The 25,143-nt window shown below is 37.0% G+C and overlaps 3 protein-coding genes across 3 annotated transcripts; 1 reads left to right on the top strand and 2 right to left on the bottom strand.

Annotated features, from left to right (window-relative positions):
• The first annotated feature begins 92 nt into the window (after positions 1-92).
• On the top strand, positions 93-9,949 carry LOC141351044 (ras-related protein Rab-8A-like). The gene is made up of 8 exons (XM_073857162.1): positions 93-280; positions 3,255-3,315; positions 3,719-3,800; positions 3,951-4,028; positions 7,184-7,273; positions 7,455-7,520; positions 7,616-7,666; positions 7,754-9,949. Exons 1-8 carry the CDS (start codon positions 157-159, stop codon positions 7,844-7,846), a joined length of 645 nt encoding a protein of 214 aa, XP_073713263.1. The 5' UTR covers positions 93-156; the 3' UTR covers positions 7,847-9,949.
• Positions 9,950-11,443: 1,494 nt separating this feature from the next.
• LOC141351046 (calcium and integrin-binding family member 3-like) lies at positions 11,444-17,940 on the bottom strand. Its single transcript, XM_073857165.1, has 4 exons — positions 17,872-17,940; positions 17,468-17,615; positions 14,822-15,017; positions 11,444-12,018 (listed from the first exon to the last, which is right to left on the bottom strand). Exons 1-4 carry the CDS (start codon positions 17,938-17,940, stop codon positions 11,997-11,999), a joined length of 435 nt encoding a protein of 144 aa, XP_073713266.1. The 3' UTR covers positions 11,444-11,996.
• A 3,657-nt stretch (positions 17,941-21,597) lies between these two features.
• On the bottom strand, positions 21,598-24,168 carry LOC129441411 (bone morphogenetic protein 2). The gene is made up of 5 exons (XM_055201067.2): positions 23,502-24,168; positions 23,039-23,175; positions 22,824-22,946; positions 22,351-22,546; positions 21,598-22,267 (listed from the first exon to the last, which is right to left on the bottom strand). Exons 1-5 carry the CDS (start codon positions 23,797-23,799, stop codon positions 21,840-21,842), a joined length of 1,182 nt encoding a protein of 393 aa, XP_055057042.2. The 5' UTR covers positions 23,800-24,168; the 3' UTR covers positions 21,598-21,839.
• Between the last annotated feature and the right edge of the window lie 975 nt (positions 24,169-25,143).

The raw sequence follows: 25,143 nt of genomic DNA, 5'->3' as shown, positions 1-25,143 counted from the left end.
GCTACAGGAAGGATATGCAACTACGTCGGTTTGACCTCATTACTATTTAAAACGCAAAGTCTTTGCCATAGTATGATTGGACGAATCGTTGGAGGTTTGCGGATTCTGCGCTGTGTCTGCTAAAGAACCGGGCGGGATTTCCGCAATACATACAGTATGGCGAAGACTTACGATTATTTGTTTAAACTGCTGTTAATCGGGGATTCCGGCGTGGGGAAGACCTGTGTGTTGTTTAGGTTCTCTGAGGATGCCTTTAACTCGACGTTCATATCGACGATAGGTATCGATTTATCTGATTTAAATGGTTTGGTTGCTCCGGTAGTTTATAAAACGTCAGGCTGTGCTAACGGCTAAGCTAATGCGCTAGCTACTAACAGCATCTATCTATTAAGTTTTTATGTTTTGTGTTTAGATTTTGTCATTTTGTTAGTGATTTGTCATTTAGTTAATTGTTTTCTGTGAATGTGTGATTTGCATGATGTCTGTTTATTAGTGTTTTTGAAGTTTTCCAGCCGGTGGTGCGAATGTATACTTGGTTTCCCTGACAGGACTCGAACATTAAGTTAAATGTTAAACTTTTGTTTTATGTTAATTATCTTTAAATATAAGAGCTATAATCGTCAAATAAGTTAAACTTTTTTTACTAACAGTTAGTTCGCACCAGATAAGTATTATTCAGTGTTTTACCTAACAAGTATAGTAATCTCCGTCACTTGACATTAAAACATGACATATCGTTAGTTGTTGATGTAAGTTACCATGGTACGGTTGTGGTATCACACGGTAAAACAACGTCACTTCCATAGCAGTGAATTATTACTAAATTCATATAACAGTTACCAAGGCACTCAAACTATTTTAAAGAATCCACTGTTACTAACATAACAAAAAATGGGGTGTCATGCCCCCCCCCCCCAAAAAAAACCCCCACAGGTGGTACTCCACAATTTATTAGATAAATATCTTGCTCTGCTAAAATCAATAACATATTATCAATACTGTGTGACCCTCCCTGTGAAATCTTGGCTATAGTCGTATAATCTAATAATGATTTGGATTTATATTTTTTATATTGTACGATGATTTTATGTAGAAATCAGAAATTACTTTTGCTGGATTTGAACAGGCGGTGGTGCCACGCATATCCTCTCCTGCCATACTTCTGTGGTCTCCAACATGATGCCCGCGGGCGCCAGGTTGCCCGCGCGGAGTCTGCGAGCTGCCCGCCGGGACACATTCTATTAATAGCCTCAATTTCCTCAAAATTCTTTTATGTATTTTAGCATTTGAAACAATGATAAAACATAACAAGTAAAAAAATAAAATCAACAAGTAAAACGAAAAAGTTTTGAGTAGATTATATCCAAAAAGTAGCCCTCCAGATTGTTTTATACATTATGGTAAGTTGGGGATCCATGTAGTTTAACACGTGATGGGACAATATTTGGCCAAATATTGAAGGAATAGTCTACTCATTTTCAATATTTAAATATGTTATTACCTTAACTAAGAACTGTTGATACATCCCTCTATCATCTGTGTGCGTGCACGTAAGCCCCGGAGCGCGCTGCGACGCTTCGATAGCATTTAGCTTAGCCCCATTCATTCAATTGTACCATTTAGAGATAAAGTTAGAAGTGACCAAACACTTCAACGTTTTTCCTATTTAAGACGAGTAGTTATACGAGCAAGTTTGGTGGTACAAAATAAAACGTAGCGCTTTTCTAAGCGGATTTAAAAGAGGAACTATATTTTATGGCGTAATAGCACTTTTGGGAGTACTTCGACTCGCCTGAAAAGTCCGCTCCCCTTCTCACTCTCATAATGGGAGAGGGAGGGTGTTACTGCGCCCAGTCGAAGTACTCCCAAAAGTGCTGTTCCGCCATACAATATAGTTCCTCTTTTAAATCCGCTTAGAAAAGCGCTACGTTTTATTTTGTACCACCAAACTTGCTCGTATAACTACTCGTCTTAAATAGGAAAAACGTTGATGTGTTTGGTCACTTCTAACTTTATCTCTAAATGGTACCATTGAATGAATGGGGCCAAGCCAAACGCCATCGAAGCGTCGCAGCGCGCTCCAGCGCCCACGTGCACGCACACAGATACGTGCACGCACACAGATGATAGAGGGATGTATCAACAATTCTTAGTTAAGGTAATAACATATTTTAGTGTTGAGGATGAGTGGACTATTCCTTTAAGAAAATCACTTATAAAGTTGTCCAAATAATGTCCTTAGAATCAACGTAAAAATACGGTAAAAATAGGACATGATCTTTGCTTAAGGGACAGGTTCAGAGTTTTGCACTCGGGGCCCTGTTTTTAGATCGTTTGTGGTGAAGTGGAGCGGTTTTGACTGAAGTTTGGACGTGTGATGCTGGCCCGAGAGTTTTCGGGTGTTTGTTGTGTCGCCCACTACCTCTGCAGTGGGTGCATGGGTGGACTGGAACAATCCTTTCGTTTGCAGGGACGTGGGGCTCATCGAGTGGTCGGGGGTGTTCACTTGTATGCTCACACAAAAATGGCTGCAAAAGATACTTTCCAAGAGGTTTTATCGTAGTTTTTGTCCAACTCCATTGACTTGTATTAGATGTGCTGTGAGGTACGGTATTACTCCACGCTGGGAACGTTGTTTGTATTCTTGCAATTGGCAAAGGTGGATTATCGGCACCAACTGGGCTGGAGTGTCTATTATTCAAGCTCTCAACGGAAGAATGTACGGGTGTGAGGCGTTTGGAAAAATAGGGCTACAACGAATGCTAAAACACCTGTTGGACAGCGTCTTTTGCGGCGGTTTTTGTGTGAGCATATCAGTGAACACCCCTGACTACTCGGTGAGTTTCACGTCTTTGTAAACGAAAGTTTAATGCATTTTAAGAAGGATTGTTCCAGTGCACCTATCAACCCATTGTAGAGGTGGTCGGTGATACAACAGAAACGAAAATTCTCGGGCCAGCATCATATGTCAAAATTTCAGTCAGAACCGTTCTATTTTATCGTGAACTGTCTGAAGGCACGGCTTTGGGTGTAAAATACCGAACTTGTCCTTTAATATCTTAATGGTATCATTCTGACATAAAAACAATGTGTGGTTGGCTATTGCTTCAAATATACCTGTGTGACTTATGACTGGTTTTGTGGTCCAGGGTCACATACATGTACATTAAAAGATGTTGGAGACTTTTTTTGCAATAGATACCTTTTTGTTATGATTGTTTTAGCCCTATTTTTGACCCTTTTCTTTCCTACAGGTATCGATTTCAAGATCAGAACAATAGAACTAGATGGCAAGAAGATCAAGTTACAGATATGGTAAGAGTCTGGTTGGTTGGCTTTACTTGTAGTAGCAAAAGTTGAACATTAGCAGCTAGCTGGAAGTACATATGAGATCGTTCTGAAGGAACCGTTGTATGACTTGTGAAACCACAACCAGGTTAATTTCTTCTTTGTTAATGGTTGCCTTTTGACATTGCCCTGTTTAGGAGAATGTCGCCTTTCTAAGTTCATCTTTCACTTTATCTGAGCATGAGCATTGCCATGATGTTTTATGTTTTCGTATTGAAACTATTTATTTTGTTTAGGCAATTGTAATTGCTTTGTAAATGCATTGAGGCCACATCTAAGCAGCATAAAATGTATTATAATACAGTACACCTTTGTGGTGTACATCGAAATATGAATGGCATGTGTTTTATTGTGTATGATTTAATTGCAGGGATACAGCAGGCCAGGAGAGATTCAGAACAATCACAACAGCGTATTACAGAGGTGCAATGGGTATGTCAATAACATTTAAAGTCTATCTTGACTGCGCATTAATTCGATTTACTTTAAAAGTTGTTACAATACAATACAAATGCAGTCATCTTTTCAATTTAAACTCTGCTGGTGTCTTTAGAAGTGCAGTTTTGTACAGAATTGTAATTTTTCTTGTGCTCTGATTTTAGGGTATCATGCTGGTTTATGATATAACCAATGAGAAATCCTTTGACAACATCAAAAACTGGATCCGAAACATAGAGGAGGTGAGTGTTTAAATACTTGATCTGACAGTCATAGCTAGCCCAACAATCAACCAGCTGAATAGTGTTGTTGAACAGCTCATCTAGATATGAAGAGTTCGGTTCCAAAACACCATAAATCCATTTGGACTAATTTTGGTAAAAACGTGTTTTCTATACTAAGAAAATGACAAGATGAAAACCACTATTTTCTGTTACAAACTTTCACATAGCATCTTTAGGTTATAAAAACATAAAAATTCAAATCCATAATTTTATTTTTTAAAGATTTATTATAAAAACTGATGATTTTTTCCGGAATGCTATATATTGAATGAATATATAAATGTGCATTCATCTTTGCCATGTTATGTTCATTTAGTTGAAAAAATAAACATTAATGGCATTATCAAAACACTTACTTTGTCATATTAAGATCACTGTCATTGCTGCTGTCATCCTTGTGACGTCGTCTCTAAACTTTTTTGACAGCGATCAGCTATAAATGTTTTGGTCCTGCTCGAATTTCATTGGCTTCGAGTAAAATAATGGAAAGTTTTGCATAAGATCCCCTCGGGTCAATGTGTTAGCATGAGAGAAGCTTGATGCTGTTGGGAGAACAAGAAACAGCCAACATTTTTCCATCTCCTAAGTGCCTCTCACGTAAATTATTTGATTTTGATGGCTTACGTTTCTTCCCCACCACAGAAAACAGGTTTATCAATGCCATCAAAATATTATTTTGTTTTTGTTTGTTTGTTAATCACGAAATGCAAAGTAGATGAGGTAAACTAGGATTCTGTGTGTATTCAATGTTCCGCCATTGTTGTTTACAATGCGTGAAATGAAGCTCTGTGATTTGTTGAGCAGATTTATTGCATTCTGCAGAGAAGGAGGACTGACGTTTATCGCGTTTTGGGGAAAAAAAGGAGAAAAGATGAAAGAATAACATGGCGGAAATTGGAATTTTGCGTAAAATCAAGGATTTACTTTATAATACTGACCAGATACAACACTGAATTTGGCGGTAACTAATAAAAAAAGGTGTTTATCGCGTTTTGGAACCAAACTGGTGTCTGTTGTACTGTTTTAGATGCTGTGTTTTAAAGCGCACGTATTATGCTAGTTTTTACAAGATGTAATATAAGTCTCAGGTGTGCCAAGGACGTGTCTGTAAAGTTTCCGCTCAAAATACCCCACAGACCATTTGTTATAGGATGTTCAAAATGGATGGGAACAAAAACACTTTAAATGCAAATGAGCTACAGCTCCTCACTCCTTTACCAACAGACAGTGAGCGCTTTTGGTTAAAAATAGATCTGATTCCTGTTAATACAATCTGAGACAATAGTATCTTTCACCGCATTAGCACTGCAATGTGCAAACAAACACATTTAGAAGAGCTTTTGGTTAAAATGAATCAGTCAGTCGGTGGTCGTGTGCGGGGCTTTATTTGTGTGAGGTCACATTAAGAAAGAGACCCAAAATTGCATGTCTAATGAGAACGCTTTGGTTTAATGGGGATTATAAAAAGATGTTGGATTTTTTTATTGTAAGGTTGTTGTGTTCACACCCTGCCAACACACATTTATGTTAAAACACATTTGCATAATAATTGACCGGTAAAAGGGATGAATATACAGAGCTGCAGGGATGATGATGTATTTTTGTAGGCCATTCAGAAAGTTGTAGAGATTCCTCCACAGAAAGTGAATGGGCTTTTGGATTATAAAAAAAAAAGATCTGTGATAAACAAAAGGTTATGATACTAGGTTTTATGGCTTGGATACTTTTGTAGTCTAAATGCATTTACTAGAAATTAAAAGCTAACCTTAGGCTATAAGCAATATCACGTCTCAATATCACTGCTGTTACACATATATGCGGGGCGCGCATCGTCTATTCTGACCGTAGCTTAACCTGGTCGTAGTTTCAGATGGTGCAACAGATATTAATATTTTTCACAAAGCCGGACGTAGCTAAGCACGCACTGGCTTGTGCAACGGCCCTATTTTATTCAACCGTGTTCTTTATTTATTACTGTTTGTTAAACTTTGTTTGTTTATTTTTCATTTGTTTATTTGGTTTATTTTACCTTAACAGACCTGTATGTTTTTATCACTAGTGCAGTGTCTGTTTTTGGAGCTTGTGTGAGGTGCGCCACTTCCAGCTTGAGCTGCTCAGTAGTTTATTAAAAGTTTATTCATTTTGAACGTGTCCATATTGCATAAAAATACCACACTTAAAGCCCGATTTATAGTCGTGCGTAAGTTCTACGCCATAGCCACAATGTAGGCTATCCGTAGCCTGTGCGTAGCTCTGCGTAGCCTGACGTGCACCTCGCAAAATTTTTAACAGCGTGTCAGTTCAACGCGGACCGCAAGCGCTGTGATTGGTCCACCAGAACCCCTCCCGTCAGGTAAAAAAATGCTTTCATATGTATTTCTATTTGTGATGGTGAAAACAAAGAATGCCCAAGTTGAGGAGTGATTTAACTCAAACTGCAACAAAAGTCGCTGTTTATTTACTTCCATCATTGCTAGTCTTCTCAATACACAAAGTTGCTGTTTCTTCTTTGTTTGTAAGTTAACTTGCCAAGCTTCTTCTTCTTTGACGGTCGCACTGCTACTGTGGTTACACGCGTGGATACTGCCTACCAGTGGTCTGCGCGCGTGTTTGCACGTCAACGCGGAGGACAACGCAAAAGTATAAATGAAAACGGATGCGGATCCTACGCCGCTGCGGCTACACCGTAGGACCTACGCACAACTATAACGAGCCCTTAACTCCTTTGGGTCTGCAGCAACACACCCGCCACGCGTAATGTCAGTAGGATAAATGGTTCTTGACATAGACAGAGATTCCTCGCTTTATTAGAGAAAATATGGTCAGCACCTCCCTCCAAAAAAATGGTATTCAGATAAGCCCTAGAGAGAACCAGAAGTGCTAAAATGCTAACTTGTTTTTGGATTCTGCCTACAAAAACAAGGATGTGTCCTTTTTTTATGCGTCCCCTGAAAAACTCAGCTGGTCACGGTCTGGTGGACAATTACTCTTACCTTGCCTTTTTATCCAGGGCTTTTTGAGACCAACTAGTCGACTTGAGTAGTTGATTTTTGAAAATGTAGTTAAGCACAAACTGTGGTTATATAATGTTTTGTATCATGTCTTCTTCCCAGCATGCATCAGCAGATGTGGAGAAAATGATTTTGGGCAACAAATGTGACATCAACGAGAAGAGGCAGGTTTCTAAAGACCGAGGAGAGAAAGTGAGTGGAAAATTTGTTTTTGTTTTTCATATCAAACACTATCAAATCCCTTACCAACCAAACTATTTATTTTATGATATCTATGCGTCACCGTGTATGACTCAACCTCGTAAGAGACGACTTTGTTTCTTATAATCCCCGTATCGTGAATTCAAGTCAGTTGTACTTCTGCCCTGTTTAGCTGGCGTTAGAATACGGCATCAAGTTCATGGAGACGAGTGCAAAGGCTAATATAAACGTGGAAAATGTAAGTGGCATACCTTTGTTTTATGGCTTGTTATCATTTCATTTTCTTATCATGATGAGCGTGACTATGATGTTGTGTGTCTGTTTTCCCAACAGTCATTCTTAACTCTCGCCAGAGATATAAAAGCAAAGATGGACACAAAATTGGTAAGATTTATGCTGTTTGCTTCAAATGGATTTTGATAAATAATATAAATATACTATATACAGCCTGCTTTTCTTTCACCCACACAGGAGGGTAACAATCCTCAGGGTAGCAACCATGGAGTAAAAATTACCACTGAACAACAGAAAAAGAGCAGCTTCTTTCGCTGTGTGCTACTGTAAAGGCCTTACTGTCCACCAACCAGAGACTGGACAATGCTATCCCACAATGCACTCCTCCTCTTTCCTCTTTTTTCCTTTTCTTTCTCTCTCGCACTCGACTTCCAGCCCTCGGGCAGTTGGAGCCGGTTATACCTGGCTCCTCTGATCTTCCATTGACACGTGAGCGATGCTTTTTCTTCTGCAACCGAGATGGGACTCCATCGGTTCTTCAGTCCAGATGATGAGCCAAGTCATCAGTAAATGTGCGTCTTAAGGAAGATCCCATGTCTCCATCTCTCTTGCTAATGCTCCGTATCGAGCGCACAACTGCCAAAATCCATTCGTTCCCTTCGCGGCGACCTGGACGTGGGGGCGGCCACAGAGAAATCTGATATTTGAGCCTATCTGAGAGAGAGTTACGTGGAACATTCTCTTATCATTCCATTTTATTTTCAACCCTCATGCATTCTTTGACAATCACATGACCTTATTGTAAGATATAACCCACTTCTTATAATAATGGACTGTTTCCTTTTTTTCATGTTGCTTACTGTGTCCAATTTTACATACATCAGCAGTCTTTTTTAATCACTTTAAACATTGATCCTCTTTGTTAATAGTGTGTCTTAACTAGGCATGACAACCAGTTCCTAGCAACAAGTAATTTGAAGTGATTTTTATATCCGCCAATTTGGAAACCGTGTAACGCAGTAGCAATTCCAAAAGTGTTTACGGTAAAGTCGAGTTTCCACAGACAGTGTGACATTTTAAAACCAAACTATTATTATAAACAACTGAAGAATGCGCTTTTTTCATCAAGACATTTTTTTACTGCCTCGATATATGATTTTTTTGTATGTTTAATTTTTTTTAAAACATGCACAAAAAGCTATTTCCAAATAGTTTGCTCTTTTATGCAGTAGCACTAGCTTTAGCATCGATATTCCTGAACTCAAACCCCAAAACTCCTGAAATCTTTCCTGAATGAAAGCATTCCCGTGCATCCAACACTTGAATTGAATTCAATAGAGCATAATTGAAAATTACTGACACTTGGCCCTTTTAAGGATGTTAAGTTCCTGACTAGTAGTATTAATAAGTATAACCAAAAGACGGAGGGCACGTGTGTAACCTGGACGGCAGAGCTATACTTTCCATGCACTTTATCAGTATCCTTCATGTTGTGTGTAGTTTGTGGTTAGTGAAAGTTTTGCGTCATTTTCAAGACTTGAATATGTAAAATTAAAAAAAAAATTACCTGATTCCCCCAAATATTGTTGAGGCTTTATCTACTAAAGAGGCACTTCTATAATACAGCCTTTTATTTTGATAGTAATGCCAAAGGCGATGCTTTGGCACCTGTTATGCAGTTCAAATAAATAATTTAGTTACATTCTCTGTTGATTTATTCATTTTTCTTTAACACTTCAGTATGAGGTTTCATTCATTAACATTAGTTAAAATCAGCCAATGATAACACCATTTATCGCAATTCCAATGTTTACTAATGCGTTTCTAACAAAAGTCAATGAGCTAACTGGAATTAACATTTTTATTAACTAACATTAACCAAGATTAATAAATGCTATAAAAATATATAAGTCCATGTTAGCTAATGTTAACGAATGGGATCTTGATGTAAAATGTTACACATGTATTCTTAGTTGATTTTATTGGTAGTACCTTAAGTATAGCTCTGCAGTATGTACTATGGGCAGTTTCAGCTAAAAGCAGTAAAAGGCACAGTTGCAAACACCAAACTACATTTGGTGAACGGTCACGTGTTTCCATGGATTTGTTTCATATGATTAGACTTAACCTACCTAGTAATCCACCATTCCTGAAATCCAGACCATCTGAATAGGCGAATCATTTGTGATGTCACGTTCCGTAATCAATGCAATGCAAGCGAATAGTCGAATGCAATTTTGTAGTCTGACCTAGATCTGAATTTCTTTTGGTGCAGTTGTGTAAGCAAGCAATATTGGCCAAGAATCTAGCAATGCATGTTATTTTTGAGTGTAAGAACAAATTGTCGTTGTTGGAAATCCTGAAGGGTGTATCGCTCTCGTTGAGATCATGACCAGGTCATATTTTACCCAAAAATCTAAAAAAAAAAAACATGTTTTGCATCGTGATGAGTAATTTTTTCTTCAAAACTGATTTCTGTAATAAGCCAAAAATTATATATTTCTACTATATTTACTACACTGAAAAATGCTATTTACATTGGGTCAAAAAGGGACAAACTCAGCTGTTGGGATAAAATAAACCTAGAAAATGTTTATATTTGACCCAATAATGAGTTAAAACAACTGGACATATACACTGTAAATCTGTAATTGCTTGTTAACTTAAATTGTTAAGTTTAATCAACTTGAATTTACAATTAATTTAAACTTTCTTGAAAAATTGGATCAACTTAAAAAAATTACTTCAATTGGTAACACCTAAAAATTTAAAAAAATTCACTTCAGGTGAAAAAGTTAAGCTGAATAAAACATTCAATTGAACATTTTGTAGGTGTTTACCAATTGAAGTAAGTTGAACCACATTTTCACTTTTTTACAGAAGTTGCTATAAGTTATAAAATTGGTTTATTATTTCAACTTTATTTTTTATCATTTATAGCAACTACTTAAGAAAGTTGTAATTTCAAGTTGATTCAACTTTTTAAGTGCAACAAACAATATTAAATCAATTTAATTGCAATAAGGTTTTTTTTACACTAGGTTGAACTGAGTCCATCACTTTTTGACCCAATGTGTTCGTATCATTTATTGAGTCTTTAATATTACCATGTTTTTAATTGTCAAATGTGAGGTAACTGTGGAGATGATAAAATTACATTTTGGTAATAAAAAAAGAGAAACAATTGTACATTTCAACCCAAAGTGCAACAAAAAAAATTTAATCAATTTAAGTTTTTTTACACTTTAGGTTGAACTGGGTTCATCAATTTTTGACCCAATGCTGGGTTGAAAATAACCCAACATTTTCTAAAGTGTGTAGTGCAAAATATGTCATATAAACTGTATAACATCACAGACTAATTATGGTATTAATAGTCACCTTTAAGATGTAAAGACAAAAAATCATAATGGTCAAAAAATTGACCTGGTCATGCTTTCACAGGATTCAAACAAAAGCAGAGATGTTTTCTTCTTTCTGCAATATGGTCAATTCTAAAATGGCCACACTTTATGATTTATGTTTGCGAAACTCTTTTAAAAACTTTTATGTTAACCAGCTTGAAATGACTCCTCGTTCGCACCTTTATTTTTCATATTCTCTCAGATTTGGAGTTTGTAAACTCTGAACATCTGCTTCTCTCTTTATCTCTCATCTAATACTGTCCCCAACCTGCCGTTTGTCTTAATGACTGATACTTGAGCTTTCATTTCAGATCTGTGCATCATGAAGGTGATGATCTCCTGTACCTGTATGTTTTGTGTGTATGTATTTTCTGGACTGCTACATGTGTATTGATGTTCCATTGAAACATCTTTATTTGCAGTTGGCATCGTATTTGTTCATGCCGGGTCTCGTTCAATGCATTGGCCATATAGTGGTGGGCCTCAAACGCAATAATTAATCCGAAAGACTTAGCAGAGAGCTTGCGAAACATTTTTATTTGATTTGCAGATAAGGAAGAAAACATTAGCAAACAGGTACCACTTTCTGTTAACAGCTTTGCAGTTGTATAGTGTTTCTCTAAGCAGTGTTGTGTGCTGCTATCAGAGCTCATTGTCTTCAGTTTAGTTTGTCTCTCTTATATTTCATGATTTCAGATCGCTGTCATTCGTATCATTTACAGAGTCTTTTATATTACCATGTGTTTAATTGTGAGGTAACTGGGGAGATGGTAAAATTACATTTTGGTAATAAAAAAAGAAAAACAATTGTAAATAACTCTAAAAAGAGAGATCTACTTAAATTGTACTGTACTTTCTAAAAACATTGAAAAACTGATCTACACTTTTTGTAGATATCTGTACTTTTGATTTATTAAAATAAGAATCTTATAAAATATGCATTTGTGATTACTTTTAATGGGTGAATTCTTCATCTTGAGATATGGATTTGTGGTGAAATCATTTAAATGATTTGGCAAATGTGGGTAAAACTTCATTCTTGTTGCTCAGGCCTGGGATACCTTACACAAGACACATCATATCCTGATATGAAACGTGCTGTAAGAGATGAAAATATTTTATTTTAAAACAATCTTCCAAGACATTAAAATGCATCTCCAGTAATGCACATATACAGGCAAGAAAATGAAAAATTAATGAACTGGTTTTCTAATGTGATTTGCCATCAAATGTGATCTGATCCTTATCTAGGTCACAACAATAAACAAACACATTGTGGATAAGCTGACAATACACAAATAGATCTAGTGTCTTGTGTCTTTTTTGGGAAACACCCATTAAAAATTCACAGTGCTGTTGGAAAATGTAAGTGAACCCGTAGACTAATTACTTTAATGAAGAGTAATTACTTTAATGAAAGCTAATTTGTGTCAGAAGCTGGCAAACTGGAATCAAGTTAACAAAATGAGTTTAAAGGTTTGGTTTAGTGCTACTTTGATAAAACGCGCAAACATTTTAAGATTACTGTCCTTAAGAAGCATCAGCTCTAAAGATATCCGATCAAGAGTTTTTGAACTCTATAAGGCCGAAAAGGGATACAAAACAATCTCAAAATGGTTAGACGTCCATCAGTCGACAATTAGACAAAATGTCTATAAATGGAGACAGAGGGGGTTTAATAAGCTATTAAATCCAAGGAGATTAAGATTTTCAAAATGTGATAGACCAAGGTTAGATGAGGATAAAAAATCCTAGATTTAACCATTTTGCTCCTAGTCTGTGGTGTGCCATGATGTTTCAAAGACAGGACACCACACACAAACAGATTTTCATCCAGAGTCTCGACTGTGAACACAGGAAATCTTGCAAAATATCACAAGAGATTCGGAATAAGCATGGTGGATGATATGCAGGAAGAAATTAAAAAAAAAACTCAAGGGGAATAAAGAAAAGGGTTTGGGTAAAGTCGTGGAGACAGCGGGAACATGGTCTGTACAAGTTCACTTTGCATCAACTTCACTTTGTGCTGCGCCACAACTGCTTCCGTCTTCAATCATTTCACTTTCTAATTGGATATTGTTTAATCTCCAGAGCGTGCACACGCTTGTCCTCGGGGGTTCCCCCCACACATCAGGATTTCTGATCGTAAATTTTTAACATGTTCAGGGGGGAAATCTGATAAGATAATCTGTAGAAGCATCAAGATAATCGGGACATAGGATTGTCGGAAGGGGGGAAATCAACCCAAATTCAGCCCGATTATCTTTTGGTGTTAACCCAGCATCACATTTTCCACCAGCATTGTGAATGTTTAATGGGTGTTTTCAAGAAACTAGAATTATTTGTGTGTCGTCAGCTTATGCACATTGTGTTTGTCTATTGTTGTGACCTAGATGAGGATCAAATCACATTTCATGGCAAATCACTGAAAAACAATAATTCCTAGGGATTCATATACTTTTTCTTGCCATTGTAAAGACAGGAAGATTTGGCTTGAGGCTTTATCCTAAAGCTTATAGTGAAATCATTTGCATTTAATGTGAAATATAAAGGTTTTATCTTGGACTGTATATGCCTTATTCAGTCCGCCACTTTGTAATTCCAAACTGAGGCTGTGAGGTATGGACGTCCAGAGCGTGCACTTATTGTTTTGTATCATGATGCTGGTCAAAACACAGAAAATACATTGTTTTCCGAATTTCCACAGGACAAAGAACCTTAGAAAACGTGGATTGTTAAAATGAGAAAGGACATATGACCTAATTTAAGATGAGAATAGCGCATTGTGAACATAATATCTGTTTTGGATATTAGCCTGTTGGCTAATCGCTCATTTCTCATTTTGTAAGCATGTTTACTTTTCTTTAAGACTCCAATATAGTGCAACAATACAATATTTGTAAAAATATCCAGTTAACACAAGAGTATGTCCCATGTATTTTCTCTTTTATGTTTTTTTTCAAGACATTAACATTGACTTAATAATAGGGTGGCCATTCATGCCAGTTCCGCTGGACACGTCCCGAACATGTTTTCGGGTTCATTCTCCCGAAGTCACGTTGCTCGACCGCATACATCATCGAGGTTCTCACATTTCAGTTAAAATACATTAGAAAATTTGTACACAACTTTGGAGGGAGAAAAGTTTTTAACGTATTCATGCCTTGTGTTTTAGTAATCTACGAATTGGAGATATGTACGGTTTCAGCAGTAACAACATAAATAAGCGCTGTCGTGGTCCGCACGTAACTTCTGGTAAACTCCGCTAAGAATAAATAACAACAAAGTTGTGGTAGTCTATTTATATAACAAGCAAAAAAACACATAGATTACCTAGGAAACCAAAACATTTGTTATTTTCGACGAGACATTTGTTCAAGAGATCAGTTTAGCAACAAGTCAGACAATTAAAAAAACGAAACCGGAAGTAAAGTTCGGATCCAGACGTGTATCGCGTCAGCGCACGTGCGTCTGATGAAACCGTCTATAGGACAATATTAGTGTTTTAAAGAAAAGTAAGCATGCTTATAACATTAGAAATTAATGATTGGCCAACAGGCTAATAACAAAACAGATTTTATGTACACATCGCGTTGCTCTTATCTCAAAATTAAATTGTGTCAAAATTATGTCCCTTCTCATTTGAACAATTCATGATTTCACTGGACGTCCATCCTTCACAGCCTCGGTTTTGTATCAACATGGCAGCGGACTGAATAAGGCTTATTACTCTATAAAGAACCTTGACCATCTACAAAGCCTTTCTTTTGCACTAAAATGTCTTTGTAGTAGATAAACGTTCAACAGACTATAACAAGGTGAAAAATAAATGATTATTTTAAGAACCGTTCATTTAAAGGTTCTTTATGGAACCAAAAATGGTTCTATGCATTAGTCTTACCTGAGGAAGTCAGGAGCTCTGACGATCATATTCTGGAAATCCTCCAGTGACAACCGGCCATCATTATCCAGATCAGCCTCATCAATGACCTTCTCACACACCATTCTCACCTCGTCCTCTGTCAGTTCATTGCGAGTCAGTTTATTTAAAGTCTTCTCTAGATCTGATTTACAGATGAAGTCATCGTTGTTGAAGTCTAAGGAAAGACAGATGAGCACTGTAAAGAGTAAATTCTTTATCCAGTTTAAATAAGATGCATAATGTCAGGAGTATTATCATTTACCCTGTGTTAATACTGAATGAGAACACTATATTTCCTCATGACAGATGCAGATCATGCCGTCTTTTAATAAGACAATGGCACACGGATATGAATAGTGCTTGTTGTAAGTATGCCTGAATTATTAATGGGCATTTTGTCAATGAAGGGTTTGTAAATTCATATCATCATCTCAGCAGACTGGGGTCAGGTTCATTATTCAAGTATGTTCACATACACGGTCAATGCACGCATGAGAACAATAATGGACTTGTCCATTATTCAGTCCAAACTAATGCTATATGATTTTTAAAGGGGTCATATAATGAGATTTCATGTTTTCCTTTTTTTAAGCTGTTCATGCATAGAAAAACCCAAAGAGATATTCTTTCTAAAAGTGATCGGCGTCTGCCTAAAATGTATCATTCAAACACGCCCCCACATATCTACATAACAATGTGGGAAGACTTGCAAAACACCACCCAAATGTATACGCAGGTTTAACTTTTATTCTTGCTGTAGTATTGTTCCTGCTGTCATATGATGGATACGCTGTGCTTTTGAAGCTAATATTCCGAAATATGGTAAGGGGCATAATATTTTCATCACACGCTTGAGGTATTCGGCCAATCACAAAGCACTACATAGCTGGCCAATCAGCTTTGTAAAAATTGACGCATTTCAGAAAAGGGGGGCATAGAGAAGCAACAATAATGCACGGTATGTTGAAAATTATCTATTTTTTAACCTTAAAGAGATTGTTAGACTAAAAATTATAATAAACCCACGATTTACTCACCCTAGCACCACCATCTGCATTCAGATGAGAGTTTATGCACTTTCCAGAAGGTTCTTTGCTGTTGCTCTGTGCCTCCGTCCTCCACATTTGTCATACGTCACTTAAAAAAGTGTGTACACTATGCCAATACTCTTTCCTGAATGCAGAGGCGTCTAAGATGGTGGCATTACCGGAAGCTAGTTATTTTTGTTTGTAACGTTTTAAATATGGCTATTTCTACAAAAAAGGCTTTTGTTTATCCCTCAGGAGCCATTTGGATTACTTTTGTGAAGGATGGATGCACAATCTTTGGCCTTGAAGGAGGTGGACCCCATATTCATACATTATAAAAATGGGAAGAGCAACATTTTCTAAAAAAGCTGAAAATTTGATCGTCTGAAAATGATGGACATATGCATCTTGGATGGCTTGAGGGTGAGTAAGGATTTAATATCATTTTTGGCTATCCCCGTAAAAACATTGCATTGCATCACACCAAATGAATGTTCTTTTTAGCAATGTCGTGTGACCACTTTTAATGGAAAATAATTTTTCTATTCACAAATCATATGGAGTACTTTTCTGATTGCATTTTCTTTTTCTTCTAGACATGGTCACTATGGAATGATGTGGTGTGCAAAATTAGATAAATGGATATCAAAAATCCTAATTTATTCACATTTCTTGGATTTGGAAAAGTATTAAGGTAAGTAAATAAACATGAAAATGTTTGTGACCCCATCTGTGAAATCCAGGTTAAAGTCTTATGATCTAGAAATGAGAAGGACGTAAAAATCTTACATTTTTCATGTTTAAGTGCTATAATTGGTTCCCCAGTGCTTCTATCAATCTAGAAAATGTGAAAAAGATCAACCCAGTAACTTAGTTTTGGTAAACCTTTTTTTGCAAGCATGTGAAAAATTTGGTCATTCAGATTTCGCCTGTTTTGTGATGTACGCAGCAAGTTCAATAAAAATAATACCACCCCATTATCTGCACTATTCAACCACGGCACTGCCATTTAGTGCAGAGAGAAAGCGAAAAAACAATTAACAGCAAATTTCAATTTCAACAAACCACCATTATGGTGATCAGTGTTTGCATTTCATCAGCTCATTTGCATTTTAAAGGACACACCCACAAACAGTACATTTTTGCTTGCACCTACAAAGTGGCCATTTTAACATACTATAATAAATAACTTGTGTGGTATTTTATGCTAAAACTTCACATATGTCCTCTTTGGACACCAAAGGCTTATTTTACGTCTTTGAAAAATCTCACAATATGACCCCTTTAAAGGCAGAGTGGACAATTTCTTTGGAAAAGGTAGTCGGGACGACTACCAAAACACACTTGTAGCCAATCATCAGTAAGGGGTGTGTCTACTAACCAACATCGTTGCCTGAGTTGCGTATGTGTGGGCGGGTCTATCAAAAGAAGGTCCAGATTCCATTAGGGTAGAGGCGTGTTTGTTTAGATGATTTTAAATGTCAGCATTGGCTTTTAGAGATCATGAACCCTGCCTTTAACTTTATGTAGAATGGTTTTATGTAGAAAACTGTAAATCAAATGACTTCAGCTAGGTTCACATTTGATTAAACCTCACCGTAAATCTTAAAAGCATAGTAGGCCTTCAGGTCCCGTGGAGCCATTTCACTTAAAACAGAAAACATATCCAGGAAATCATCTAATGTCATGTTGCCCTCTCCATCCTCTGAGAAGACCTCAGCGATCCTTTTCCGAAAGGGGTTATCCTGAAAAATACATCAATGCATCAGTATAAACATATTATATTTACAGGTAGGAATTCAAGTTTGTTTATCTATCCAATGGTCTTAAGTGCACATATGTCAATTTTGACGTTTGATTAAACTACACTAAGCTTTGTCTTCTCCTCAGTTTAAGGGGGATCTTATAACGCTAACCTTACCAAGACCGCTATCAATTAGTAGAAGATGAAAAATTCATGAGAACATGGAGATGGCAGCAGGGCAGTGAGATATGCTGTACCTTCAGCTCAGGCATGCTGCCAATCAGCTCATACGGCAGCCGGACGTCTGGCTGGTCGGTGTAGTCCATCGGTACGAGTTGTGGAGCTAAATCACGATACCGATGAAACAGTCTGAGAAAAACATTTACATTTACGCATTTTATCCAAATTGACTTACAGTGCATCACAAATACTTTTGTTTATCAGTATGCATGTTTTCTGGTTTTGAACCCATGACCTTTTGCACTGCTAATGCAATGACCAATGAGCTGAACAGGAGCAAAAATGAACTGTTTAATGATATAATTGCAAAATAGTATTTATATGCTTAATAGATCATTGATTAAAATTCAAATATGAATACTAAAATAGACATTTAATTGCATTTCTGTTTTTGCATTTACATCCATACATTTTATCTGTATGTGTTTTCCTGGTAACAATTGACAATAAAGTTCATTAGTTAACTTTAGTTTTAACTACATTAGTTAACATGAACTAATAATGAACTGCACTTTTAAAGCATTTTTGTTAATGTTAATTTCAACAATTAGTAATACTTTATTTAAATCTTGTTAACGTTAGTTAATGCATTGTGAACTAACATGAACAAACAATTAAAAGCTTTATATCTATTAACTAGCATTAACAAATATTAATAAATACTGTAACAAATGTATTGATCATGGATTTTTCATGCTAGTTAATACATTAACTAATGTTAACTAATGAACCTTACTATAAAGTGTTACCGTTTTCCCTGGGAATTAAACACATTACCTTTGCATGGCTAATGCATTTGGCTACAGAAAATTTTTATATAATTTGTATAGATTAACTGAATTTTTACACTTTTTTTGAGAGATTATAAAGGGTAAGCTCTGGTTTCCTCCATGCACCCTTTCGTGTGGTGACTTTCCATGTTTTAGAGCCCAGCAAAGAGGAATAATGTGACTTTTACTCCAGGACTCATTATAAAGTAACAAGATATGAAGAAATAACATTTTAAGGTATCTTCATAATTAAAAAGTTTTAGTTATCTTACCTCAAAATTTCTTTTCTGGTGAAATAAGTGCAGTCCTACAAAAGATAAAATTCAGAAGGTGCAAAGATTTCAAAAGCCATGTTTTAAAGAAAAGTTTATTTTAAAAATACCTTATAATGGCATTTTCTGTCATTGTAAAATGGTAATTTGTGAAACATTCATGCATATTTACATCCTCAGAAAGAAAGGTACAAAGTTGTCATTAGGACTTTTGTACCAAAATAGTGCATAGAATACTTTTTGAAAGGTAACGTCCCAGTGACAACTTTTGTATCTTTTTTCTGAGAGTGTATGAATATTAAGCATATTCAATTTAAACTTCTAAATCTTACAAAAACTCTAAAAGCACGAGTGTTTTCCAAGCAAATATCTCAAAACGTTGTGCATAAGTCATTGTACATGTTGGCTAGATATCAATTAAAACTGATCTAGCATACCTGATATGCGTCCAGTTGCTGAGATGTAAAGATGGTCTGCTTGTTGCCCATCTTCTCAGTGCCATGGCAAACTCACCCTCAACTCCAGCCGTGTGCCAGTGGATAACTCAAATATGAAATACTGGCACAAAAGGCAACAGCGAGACATGCAGATCAGGTATCAGCCGCTCTGAGCCTTTAGTTCTCCGTTATAATGGCAGCATTTCATCATTTTACTGGCATGAATGGCCGTCTCTTTTGGATGTGAATGCAGCCTGTCGGTCAGGGGGAGTGCAAGTGGAGACTGGGGGGTCACATCTCACCCAAGAGTCAGATTACTGATGTCTTCATATACTAGTAGAGGAGAAAATATGCTGTTTATTGTATTATAAAGCTTTACTTTATACTCGGTATTACAACAATTTTGTGTTATTTACAGAATGTATGCATGCATCTTTGAGTAACATTACCATTTTTATTTAATTAACAGTGAAATTATTTTTGTGACACTTACCACCTAAATTGTCATTATTTCCAGATTCAAGGACCATTAGCAAAACATTTAAACAAACATTGCATGTAACAAAGTACAATAAAAGCCACGTTTTCTTATAAGTGATTGGTATCAAACCACAATGTTTATATAATTGAACTTTTGGGTTTCCCATTATTCTCACATGGCTAGAGAAAAAACAGTCCAAAAAAGTACCCTAATTATGTGTCCTAGTACAGTGGTTCTCAAATTGGGGTCCGGGGCCCCCAGGGGGGCAGCGAGATGGTGCCAGGGGTGCCCCAGTATTATGACATTTTATAAAATACATTCATTTATCATGAATTCTGTGTAATTAAACCTAAAAAAAATAAGGCTACTACTAACCAACAGCACTACTTTGTATAACTTAATGTTTTGTTTAATTAACGTAAAATTTTAGAACAGTTAGAAATTTTCTTTGGGGGGCCGCGAAGGAATGCACCGTACACAAGGGGGGCCACACACGAAAAAAGTTTGAGAACCACTGTCCTAGTATGTGTCAGGTACAGATTTGTATACATTTGGTACCAATTTAAGGTACTAATAAGCTCCCTTTGGTACCAGTATATACCTCTAAGGTACTAATATGAACTTTAGGCAAAGATGCATTGAAAGGGTACAGTCCCAGTGACAGCATGGGTTACGTACTTTAGGGGTCTCTCAAATCTTTTTGTGAGCAAGGGCTACCACGATGGATAAAACAACCTGAAGGGCTACGTTTTTGATATAGTCTACTCAAATACTTATTGATTGCTTTTTTTTACTTGTTAATATGTTTTATCATTATTTAAAATGTTAACATGCATAAAAGAAACCACATAAATATACATAATAAATAAATATTAAAATTTAGGCTTTTAATAAATGTGCACTGACAGGCAACTCACAGACTCTATGCGACTAACCTGGTGCCAGTGGGCACCACGTTGGAGACCACTGGGGTACATATTTTGACCGTTTTTTTTTTTTTCTTTACATTATGCATTCCATGTTTTATTGACATATTTCAATACATTTTTATGCTTTCATGGCTTATATTTTTATATGCCTTTTTTGTTTTTTTACAACTGGCAGTTTTCTAATCAAATTTTATTTTCATATTAATAAACGACTCAAATTTCACATGCTGGCATCTGCAGTGATCTCATTGGAATATTTCAACCATGTTTTTAATTTTAATTTTGTGTGTTTATAGTATTGGGTTCATATCAACAAATGCACCGCAATTTTGCATTAAATATGCAAGGATCATGCATTGTCTCACCATTGTGAGTTTAATTGGTTGGCACTGAGCTTATGGTATCAGTTGAAGCCCTGCACCTGTTTACCGGTTACCCTTTACAACACGTTCGCTCTCTCTCTCTCCCTGAACTTTTACTTTCTCTCTGAGCACAATAGGAGAGATATCAACAGTTCTCCACATGTCACCTGTTGCCTTTGCTGGCACATTTCCTATATAATCCGACTGATTCATTTACATGCATTTGGAAGACTTTAATCCAAGTTTATGACTAACTGTGCAATCAAGATATATACTATTAGAAAAATGGTCAAAAACTGATCCCTGCCTGTCACTGGGGGCGTTACACTTTCAAAAAGTACATCTCTGCTCCTAAAGAATATATCATAAGTACAAATTGGGACCAAAGAGGGAATATTAGTACCGTTACCAAATGTATACACATCTGTACCAAAATGGAACATATTAGGATATTTTTAAAGCTAAAAGCAAAATATTTAAGGACCAACTCTGTCAATTTTTGTAAGAATTTATTTAGACTTTATAATAGTTCACAACATGCAATATACAAATTTACATCTTTTATGAGTCACCAACTTAAGCTTCTCCATATATTAAAATTTATCTATTTACATATTTTACAATTTAGCAAGATCCATGTATTTCTTGCCAAAATAAACCAGTCCATGTTTTTTGGCATACCACTGCTGTTGACCTCTGACATCAAGGATCTGCATTTAGACCAGTAAAGTTTCTCAATGGCACCCACAGCTTCCCGCTACCATATCATCATACTGCTTCAAAACAACGTTCTCATCATCATCAAAGTACAACAGGTTAATGCTGTAGAGTTTGTCTGGTACACAGCACGGGGTCTCGATGCCTTTGGTTAACTTTAGAGCGTTGATGATAGACTGCACTGTGGCGTGGTTTGTGGGCCTCATGTTTTGTCCCAGCGGGAACGGGCAGGAACCTTTGCAATGGTAGGCGTTGTAGCCACGTGGAGAAACGATCCATCCAGACCAGCCGATCTCCTCAAAGTCCACATAGAGAGGCAACCGTTGACATGGCATCTTCTCACCGCTCTCATCGTAGTCTGTGGAGCGAGCGCTGCGACGGGCAGCTGATGGAAGAGGAGGGCTGGGGAACGGAAGACTGGATCCGGCGGTAGATACATCTGAACCTGAAAAGAGGATTTTAGTTTAAACAAGGGAAGACTACAGCAAGTCTAGAGAAAACTTCAGCAAGTTTGGATCACATCTGTACCTTTAGGAGCGCTCTCCAGAGATGCTGCCCGTCTGCCGTCATCAGTAAAGAGAACCAGCATGGGCTGCTTACTGTGGTGGTGATTCTGGCCTGATGCAAAACGTACAGTTTTCAGGTCCATCTGAAGGCCTGCGAGAGTTCTCACCGTAACCAGGAGACCAAGATTACTGCCCTCATCGGACATCCAGGACCTCACCTGTACAAAAAATATTTGCATATTCATAACATTCCTCACATAGACACAAGTATATGCACCAACATTACATTTAAACTTTTAGCAGACACTTTTGTCCATAGTGACCCTAAGACAACTGATTTTACATCTTAAGCAAGTCTACATTAACATTACCATAATTTATTTGTTGGCAAAAATGTCCCAGATTATTTCACCCTCTGCAAAAATCACATCTGCTAATTTATCACTTTGGATAAAAACATCTGCTTTGTGAATAAATTAAATGGAATGTACTTACAGCTTGCGTGATGGTAAAAACCTCCCAGCCACTGGAGTGAACAGGAATCAGTCTAGAAGACAGCAGCTTTCTCCCTTGAGAGATGTTCATCTTGCTGCTATCAAGAACCTGGTAAACATTGACCTGCAGAAGAGAAAACATCACTAAAATCATTCATCTGAACATCTAAAGGAAAGTCTTCTCTCTCTTAATGGGCCACAGATGAAATATCTTACCTGACAGAAGTGATGTCTGTTAAAGGTGAGCGATGCTTGAGGTCTGAGCTTGAACAGATGAAGTTCAGCTGTGAGGACCTTCTCACTCCTGGCAACTGTGGACAGGTTGAAGCGAAACTCGACCTGGTCGCTGTGCACTAAACAGAGATGGACAAAGATTGTGACACAAGAGGTTAGATTGTTACATGTTTTAGTTAAGGCTTAAAGTCTTTAATGTAATCAGGAACTGCGTACAGTCACACTTTTTGAATGCGTCATTTCGATATAGGCTATGCTAACCATTGCGCCTCGACTTATGCAATTACGCACAGAGTTAAGTTTTTACGCACAGCTTTAAAATCTTTAATACATGGACAACATATGTACAATAAAGCTATTATTCATATGTAAACTTTGTTTTTAATTCCTCGAACTCAAACGTGCCTTTATTTCGCCGAAATGAGAACGAAAATGCGCATCTTACGTTTATCGAAGAAACTGCGGACCGTGTTTCCTTCCAGGAGCGATGGATCTTTGGTGACCCCATTTACATCAGCTATGGTGTTGTACAGGTCCAGCATATACTGCGGAGGCTGTTTGTGTCCCCGAGCCAGAGCCGCGGGAGGATCCTCCATCCCAAATACTTCCAAAAGTCTCTTGATCGCCTCTGTGCGCACTTCTTCAGACTCGTTTTCCACCGCCGAGTGGTTTTCCAGGTAATTGAGAGACGGTCTGCTGGTGATAAATCCCACCAGTGAGATCCAGATCACTACAGGCAACATGTTCACCGGTGCTATAATGCGCAAATCCTCAGAGATGTTCTTTGGAAGCTGGAGGTGTACTGACTGAACCAGCAGCAGTTTGGCAAGGTTTTATATGATGTTGGCAAGGTCTTTGTCTAAAGTCCTCGGTCAACAGCCATAAAGACCCGCTATTAAGTCGCAAATGTAAATCAACAATCAATGAATGTAAAGCAAATCTAATTGGAGCTGTTAACGGGGTGCGAACTGGAGCGGTGCTCCTCTGGAGAGATCCTGGGGGGAAATTAGTGTTTCTCAACTTTGCCTTTGTATTGCTCTCTAAAAAAACTTAAGTTAAATATATGATTTTGTTAAACTATATTCTATTTTAGTGTGTTTTGGTCATATATGTTCCACATAACGCGAATTTGGTGACCCAAGGGTTATCTATTACGCACAGCAAGTAAGTTTGCGCACCGCAGGTGGTTAACTTCATTCAAAGTGGATCCATTAATCGAAACAAACGAGGATAATGTGATACAGGAACAACAATTATTTCGACAAACACCGAGGAAAGGTTCCAGTATGTGCCCTGTGTTTTAATGTTAATGGCAAACACACCTGCTCAAACAGGATTTTAGCCAAAGCGCATAAAAATCAGCTGATTTTAAAGAGCCATTGGATTTAGAATCTGATATGTTAATGAAAGCATTAATGGATATTAGCATAAACAGGCTCGTTCCTCGTTTAGTTTTAATCAATAGATAATGTTAATGTAAGTGTGAGGGATTCTGCTGGTTAAGATTCATTTTAATCTGATGTCTTGTAGCTAATTGTTTGTTTTCATTAGTGGCTCATTACAATGCGTTTTCATTTCTTGATCCGTCTAGCACTTTTAAGATATCCTAATACTAACTGATTGGATGAGCTTAATGGTTTGCACGGAGCTCTCCTCATATTATACAGAGTCTTAAAATAATTTAGGTTCATTTCATTTTCCATTAATAAAAACAGGTTGTTTAATTGTCGATAGAAATCAATAACATTTGTTATGTTATTTAGAGTTGTGTCCTTTTTTAATGTAACTGATTTGATCCTCCAAACTTCAAATCAGTGTATAGCTATGTGGCATTGACAAGCTGGTAAAACATTGTTACATTTTATGCCGTCTACATCTTCAAAAGACTCAAATACCATTCATGTGTTCACAAACATGTCACAAGTCACACACAACTGCAACCAAGCAAAATGTTGCATTTGGACGTACACATGCTAGGCTTATAAACATGACATAAAGGATGAATTTGTTCACACCATTCTGTTTAGATTGTAACCTGTGTATAGATATAGAGACAAATTCATCCTTTATGTCATGTTTATAAGCCT

The sequence above is a fragment of the Misgurnus anguillicaudatus genome, chromosome 2 (assembly GCF_027580225.2).
Source record: "Misgurnus anguillicaudatus chromosome 2, ASM2758022v2, whole genome shotgun sequence".
Classification (NCBI taxonomy): domain Eukaryota; kingdom Metazoa; phylum Chordata; class Actinopteri; order Cypriniformes; family Cobitidae; genus Misgurnus; species Misgurnus anguillicaudatus.
Note: the sequence above shows the minus strand (reverse complement) of the source record. Positions and strands in the feature narration are given on the sequence as shown.